The sequence below is a fragment of the Borostomias antarcticus genome (assembly GCF_949987555.1).
Source record: "Borostomias antarcticus genome assembly, chromosome: 9".
Taxonomy (NCBI): domain Eukaryota; kingdom Metazoa; phylum Chordata; class Actinopteri; order Stomiiformes; family Stomiidae; genus Borostomias; species Borostomias antarcticus.
The window spans coordinates 857648-865565 of NC_140242.1; the positions used below are offsets into that span (position 1 = coordinate 857648).

Below are 7918 nucleotides of genomic sequence, written 5' to 3' on the forward strand. Positions count from 1 at the left end.
TCAGGTGATGTAGCGGTGGATCCAGGAGCTGAACTTGCTGACCCGGGTGTAGACCCCTGGCAGGTTGGGCCGGCCGCACCCTGCGCCCCAGCTCACGATGCCCATCAGGAACCAGCGCCCCCTGGGGCCCCTACAGGACAGAGGCCCCCCCGAGTCCCCCTGAGGAGGGAACAGCACATCTCATGTCAAGGACAGGTAGTAGGTGGACTAGTTGGAGTACTGTAGTACAAGAACAGGCAGTAGTAGTTGGACTAGTAGAACATCTGGTAGTTGGACTAGAAGAACAGATAGTATTTGGACTAGTAGAATAGATAGTATTTGGACTAGAAGAACAGATAGTATTTGGACTAGTAGAATAGATAGTAGTTGGACTAGTAGAACAGGTTGTAGTTGGACTAGTAGAATAGATAGTATTTGGACTAGTAGAACAGATAGTAGTTGGACTAGTAGAACAGATAGCAGTTGGACTAGTAGAATAGATAGTATTTGGACTAGTAGAACAGATAGTATTTGGACTAGTAGAATAGATAGTATTTGGACTAGTAGAACAGATAGTATTTGGACTAGTAGAACAGATAGTAGTTGGACTAGAAGAACAGATAGTAGTTGGACTAGTAGAATAGATAGTATTTGGACTAGTAGAACAGATAGTAGTTGGACTAGTAGAATAGATAGTATTTGGACTAGAAGAACAGATAGTATTTGGACTAGTAGAACAGATAGTAGTTGGACTAGTAGAATAGATAGTATTTGGACTAGTAGAATAGATAGTATTTGGACTAGTAGAACAGATAGTATTTGGACTAGTAGAATAGATAGTATTTGGACTAGTAGAACAGATAGTATTTGGACTAGTAGAATAGATAGTATTTGGACTAGTAGAACAGATAGTATTTGGACTAGAAGAACATATAGTATTTGGACTAGTAGAACAGATAGTATTTGGACTAGTAGAATAGATAGTATTTGGACTAGAAGAACAGATAGTATTTGGACTAGTAGAACAGATAGTAGTTGGACTAGTAGAATAGATAGTATTTGGACTAGTAGAATAGATAGTATTTGGACTAGTAGAATAGATAGTATTTGGACTAGTAGAACAGATAGTATTTGGACTAGTAGAATAGATAGTATTTGGACTAGTAGAACATCTGGTAGTTGGACTAGTAGAATAGATAGTATTTGGACTAGAAGAACAGATAGTATTTGGACTAGTAGAACAGATAGTAGTTGGACTAGTAGAATAGATAGTATTTGGACTAGTAGAATAGATAGTATTTGGACTAGTAGAATAGATAGTATTTGGACTAGTAGAACAGATAGTATTTGGACTAGTAGAATAGATAGTATTTGGACTAGTAGAACATCTGGTAGTTGGACTAGTAGAATAGATAGTATTTGGACTAGTAGAACATCTGGTAGTTGGACTAGTAGAATAGATAGTATTTGGACTAGTAGAATAGATAGTATTTGGACTAGTAGAACAGATAGTATTTGGACTGGTAGAATAGATAGTATTTGGACTAGTAGAACAGATAGTAGTTGGACTAGTAGAATAGATAGTATTTGGACTAGTAGAATAGATAGTATTTGGACTAGTAGAATAGATAGTATTTGGACTAGTAGAATAGATAGTAGTTGGACTAGTAGAATAGATAGTAGTTGGACTAGTAGAATAGATAGTAGTTGGACTAGTAGAACATATAGTAGTTGGACTAGTAGAATAGATAGTATTTGGACTAGAAGAACAGATAGTATTTGGACTAGTAGAACAGATATTATTTGGACTAGTAGAATAGATAGTATTTGGACTAGTAGAACATATAGTAGTTGGACTAGTAGAATAGATAGTATTTGGACTAGAAGAACAGATAGTATTTGGACTAGTAGAACAGATAGTATTTGGACTAGTAGAATAGATAGTATTTGGACTAGTAGAACAGATAGTATTTGGACTAGTAGAATAGATAGTAGTTGGACTAGTAGAACAGATAGTAGTTGGACTAGTAGAACAGATAGTATTTGGACTAGTAGAATAGATAGTATTTGGACTAGTAGAATAGATAGTATTTGGACTAGTAGAACATATAGTAGTTGGACTAGTAGAATAGATAGTATTTGGACTAGAAGAACAGATAGTATTTGGACTAGTAGAACAGATAGTATTTGGACTAGTAGAATAGATAGTATTTGGACTAGTAGAACAGATAGTATTTGGACTAGTAGAATAGATAGTAGTTGGACTAGTAGAACAGATAGTATTTGGACTAGTAGAACATAAAGTAGTTGGACTAGTAGAACAGATAGTAGTTGGACTAGTAGAATAGATAGTATTTGGACTAGTAGAATAGATAGGCCTAGTATTTGGACTAGTAGAATAGATAGTATTTGGACTAGTAGAATAGATAGTATTTGGACTAGTAGAATAGATAGGCCTAGTATTTAGACTAGTAGAATAGATAGTATTTGGACTAGTAGAATAGATAGTATTTGGACTAGTAGAATAGATAGTATTTGGACTAGTAGAATAGATAGTAGTTGGACTAGTAGAATAGATAGTAGTTGGACTAGTAGAATAGATAGTAGTTGGACTAGTAGAATAGATAGTAGTTGGACTAGTAGAACATATAGTAGTTGGACTAGTAGAATAGATAGTATTTGGACTAGAAGAACAGATAGTATTTGGACTAGTAGAACAGATATTATTTGGACTAGTAGAACAGATAGTATTTGGACTAGTAGAACAGATAGTAGTTGGACTAGTAGAATAGATAGTATTTGGACTAGTAGAATAGATAGTATTTGGACTAGTAGAATAGATAGTATTTGGACTAGAAGAAAAGATAGTATTTGGACTAGTAGAACAGATAGTATTTGGACTAGTAGAACAGGTTGTAGTTGGACTAGTAGAATAGATAGTAGTTGGACTAGTAGAACAGATAGTAGTTGGACTAGTAGAATAGATAGTATTTGGACTAGTAGAACAGATAGTAGTTGGACTAGTAGAACAGATAGTAGTTGGACTAGTAGAATAGATAGTATTTGGACTAGTAGAACAGATAGTATTTGGACTAGTAGAATAGATAGTATTTGGACTAGTAGAATAGATAGTATTTGGACTAGTAGAACAGGTTGTAGTTGGACTAGTAGAACAGATAGTAGTTGGACTAGTAGAATAGATAGTATTTGGACTAGTATAATAGATAGTAGTTGGACTAGTAGAATAGATAGTATTTGGACTAGTAGAATAGATAGTAGTTGGACTAGTAGAACATATAGTAGTTGGACTAGTAGAATAGATAGTATTTGGACTAGTAGAATAGATAGTATTTGGACTAGTAGAATAGATAGTAGTTGGACTAGTAGAACATATAGTAGTTGGACTAGTAGAATAGATAGTATTTGGACTAGTAGAATAGATAGTATTTGGACTAGTAGAATAGATAGTAGTTGGACTAGTAGAACAGATAGTATTTGGACTAGTAGAATAGATAGTAGTTGGACTAGTAGAATAGATAGTAGTTGGACTAGTAGAATAGATAGTATTTGGACTAGTAGAATAGATAGTATTTGGACTAGTAGAACAGATAGTATTTGGACTTGTAGAATAGATAGTATTTGGACTAGTAGAACAGATAGTATTTGGACTAGTAGAATAGATAGTATTTGGACTAGTAGAATAGATAGTATTTGGACTAGTAGAATAGATAGTATTTGGACTAGTAGAACAGATAGTATTTGGACTAGTAGAACAGATAGTATTTGGACTAGTAGAATATATAGTATTTGGACTAGTAGAACAGATAGTAGTTGGACTAGTAGAATAGATAGTAGTTGGACTAGTAGAATAGATAGTATTTGGACTAGAAGAACAGATAGTATTTGGACTAGTAGAACAGATAGTATTTGGACTAGTAGAATAGATAGTATTTGGACTAGTAGAATAGATAGTAGTTGGACTAGTAGAACAGATAGTAGTTGGACTAGTAGAACAGATAGTATTTGGACTAGTAGAATAGATAGTAGTTGGACTAGTAGAACAGATAGTAGTTGGACTAGTAGAACAGATAGTATTTGGACTAGTAGAATAGATAGTATTTGGACTAGTAGAATAGATAGTATTTGGACTAGTAGAATAGATAGTAGTTGGACTAGTAGAATAGATAGTATTTGGACTAGAAGAACAGATAGTATTTGGACTAGTAGAACAGATAGTATTTGGACTAGTAGAATAGATAGTATTTGGACTAGTAGAACAGATAGTATTTGGACTAGTAGAATAGATAGGTAGTTGGACTAGTAGAATAGATAGTAGTTGGACTAGAAGAGCAGGTAGTAGTTGGACTGGTAGAACAGGCAGCAGTTGGACTAGAACAAGTAGTAGTTGTACTAGTAGAACAGGTACTGTAGTCGTTTGATTAGTAGAACAGGTAGTTGTTGGACTATTAAAACAGCTGGTAGCTGGACTAGTAGAATAGGTAGTAGTTGGACTAGTAGAACAACTGGACTAGTAGAATAGGTAGTAGTTGGACTAGTAGAACAGATAGTAGTTGGACTAGAAGAGCAGGTAGTAGTTGGACTAGTAGAATAGGTAGTAGCTGGACTAGTAGAATAGGTAGTAGTTGGACTAGTAGAATAGGTAGTTGTTGGACTAGTAGAACATCTGGTAGCTGGACTAGTAGAATAGGTAGTAGCTGGACTAGTAGAACAACTGCTAGCTGGACATTTTACATAAACAGGGAAAGAGTTCACCCACACCAAAAGCCCACATTTTTTCAGCGTGAGGCCGCACTTCTATCACGCTTTCACAAACACACAGGTACAGGACATGGGCAGGCCTTGTTTCCATTCCTGGGTAGAGGACCCTGAGATGGAAGAACCTCCTGCCGGAGGGGGGGTTTGGCTGGGCGCTCACCCGACAGGCGTCCTGCTCCCCGGAGGGCACCCCGGCACACAGCATGCGGGGAGAGACAGGGCCGTACCTCCTCTTACACTCGCTCTGACTCAGCACCGACACCTCTGCCTTCTGCAGGACGGAGGGCAGCACCTTGTCTGACAGACCGGAGACACAGGTGCTTTCATTCAGTCAGCACATTAAACACCACACATTAACAGTCTCAGGTGCTGGAGATGTGGAAGCCATTAGGAATGTGGGGATACTGTCCAGTATACACATGAGGAATACGACTAGGGGGTTTTATCTACAGGATACTATTGATAGACACATGATATTGTAATTTATTCTGACATGCACTTTGGATGAACTGGGATATTTTGATGGCTCCTACAGATGATTTGTATTGCTGTTGTTTGTTTGTGATTTGAAGTGTCTATATGTGTTTTTAATGTGTGCTGTATGACAAATGACCTCATTGAGTACAAGGAGTACTCAGTTCAGTTTGAGGGCAGTTCAGTTTGAGAGTCTAAGTTTAAGTCTTGCAGGAGAAATGTATAATTAAAATACCCATTTGAGAGCTATTAAAAGACATCTCAGACAACACTTACAGTAAGGATACACAACACAAACACTGTTGGACTGAGTGGACCCTGATGTTTGTTTGTGTTGTTTGTGTTGTGTATCCTTACAGTAAGTGTTGTTTGAGAGGATAACAAAGTGGAATTACCATTAAAAGAGACTTCAACTAAAGATACAGTCAGATACAGTATATTTGTGCTGACAAAGAAGTGAAGATGCTGTTGTGAGACGCTTGTGTGCAGACCCAGTGTGTTCCTCACCGTGCTCCGAGCGGTAGCCCCAGCCGGTCACCCAGCAGCGGTGTGCCTGGGTCAGCGTCTGGGAGCGGGCGGGCAGGCACACGGGCTGCACCAGCGGGCTGAGGGCCTGGGGCCACGGCCTCTTCAGCTGCACCAGGGCCATGTCGTAGTCGAACGTGAGCGCGCTGTAGTACTCATGCACCACGATGCGGCGGACCTCGGCCACGTGCCGGGCGCTGCCCTGCGTCAGCATGCCCAGGTGGGCGCTCCACTGGCGCGGGTCTGAGAGCCTGGCGGGGGTCAGAGGTGAGAGGTCGGGAGTAGGACACGCGACGAAACAAATGGCATCACAATCATTTTTTTTTTTGCTGTAGCTGGCTAATTGACGCAAATGATTTGTGGTCAAGTGTTGCTTGCTAAAGGAAGTACACTCAGAATGTGGTTTCTAGGGGGGTGAATTTCTAGTATGCATATCAGAAGTATTGCTGTGTTCAAGTGCACCTCGGAAGCTTGTTCTTACCAGTCATAATTACAACATACACGCATTCAAGTGCTCTGGGTCGGAAAGAGCAACAAAACATCAACAAACATGGACATCAGAACGAAGGCTGTTTTTTGTGGCTGATTTATAATCACCGAAAGCAAGTAGCACAGAGCTCCTGGTCCTATTTTGTCCTAGTATGGACTCATCTACGAACACAGAAGACAAGGCATAGGCTAATACAATAAGGGATAGTTACACGTAGACTAACATTATCTCTTTCATTTAACGTTTAGATTCCCTCATCAATGCTGTAACGTCAGTGTCACACACCTGGCATGCTTCAATAGGAACAAGTTTGCTTGCTTGCTACAGCTAAGAACTGAATACATGGAAGTGTGCAAATAATAGCTAATATGAACAGAATAACGAAATACTGTATATAATTGTATGCTTCCATACTTAATTTTATGTTTCCATACTTTCCGCCAGTTTTGCTGTCCAAAACGACACGCAACATCACAACTGGGAACTCGGGTATCATCGTTACTTCCCAATTTCCCACTTGTAATTCTGACTTTGGGGGGCCGTTCATGTGCTCGTAACTCGTAAATAGACTGATAAATACGATATTTCCGAGGTGCACTTGAATGCAGCATATGTTCAGTACACAGAGAGCGTCAACACACCTGTCCTTGCTGAAGCAGTGGCCAGCTGAGATGAGCCAATCGGGGGACAGGACGGAGGCGCCGCAGTACAGGTTACCAGAGAAGTGGAGGCTGACCTGCCATGGCCACTCCCCCTCCAGAGCATTGGCTCCGCCCACCACCTTCTCCTGACCTGAGGCCGAGCCCACTTTCTTCACAGGGACAGGACGGCCACAGGCTAGTGTGCACATAAACCAGATTATATCAGAGTGGTGCAATTTGTGTATCAAATCAACCCTAGTGTGTGTGTGTGTGTGTGTGTGTGTGTGTGTGCAGGCTATGCATATTTGTCTGTTTGTCATAACTTTAGAAGATGGGTCTGCTACAACTTCATTAAAAGTGACAGCTCTATGAGCTCTCTGTGTGTGTGTGTGTGTGTGTGTGTGTGTGTGTGCGTGTGCGTGTGTGTGTGTGTGTGTGTGTTGTGTCAGTCAGACTCAGTGATCAAAGCTTAGCCTGTTCCCATCACCATCAGACCTTATGATGATATAATAACAGCAAACACAGACAGCTATTACAGCAGGGTCAAACCAGCACTACGGGTCAGTAGCTCCTCTACATTCTCATGAAAACACACACACACACACACACACACACACACACAGACACACACACACACACACACACACACACACACACACACACACACACACACACACAGACACACACACACACACACACACACACACACACACACACACACACACACACACACACACACACACACACACACACACACACACACACACACACACGGGAGGTTCAGAGAATGTTTGGTGGCTAGCACACCTTATTTGATACTGAGCGGTTCAGCAGAGCTTGAGATCTTTTCACATTTGACTCATTCAGATGCTCTTATCCAGATCCACTTACAGGAGCAGCTGGGGTTGTGTAAGTGCCTTGCTTAAGGGCATATATCTTTCACCTACTCGGCTTAGAACCAGCGACCTTTCACCTTTACTACCGGCCCAAGGCTCTAAACCGCTAGGCTATCAAGCCCTCTGTAGTCTCCCAT

At 40.1% G+C, this 7918-nt stretch overlaps 1 protein-coding gene across 1 annotated transcript in view; it reads right to left on the bottom strand.

Annotated features, from left to right (window-relative positions):
- tmprss7 (transmembrane serine protease 7) overlaps positions 1 to 7918 on the bottom strand; it is a gene marked incomplete at its 3' end in the record, with an annotated part of 19600 nt that continues 11682 nt past the window's right edge. The window contains exons 14-17 of the mRNA XM_084443489.1: positions 6886 to 7081; positions 5737 to 6005; positions 4916 to 5052; positions 1 to 159 (exon numbers count right to left, since the gene is read on the bottom strand). Coding sequence (XP_084299615.1) covers positions 1 to 159; positions 4916 to 5052; positions 5737 to 6005; positions 6886 to 7081 — 761 coding nt within the window. The remainder of the gene's footprint in view (positions 160 to 4915; positions 5053 to 5736; positions 6006 to 6885; positions 7082 to 7918) is intronic.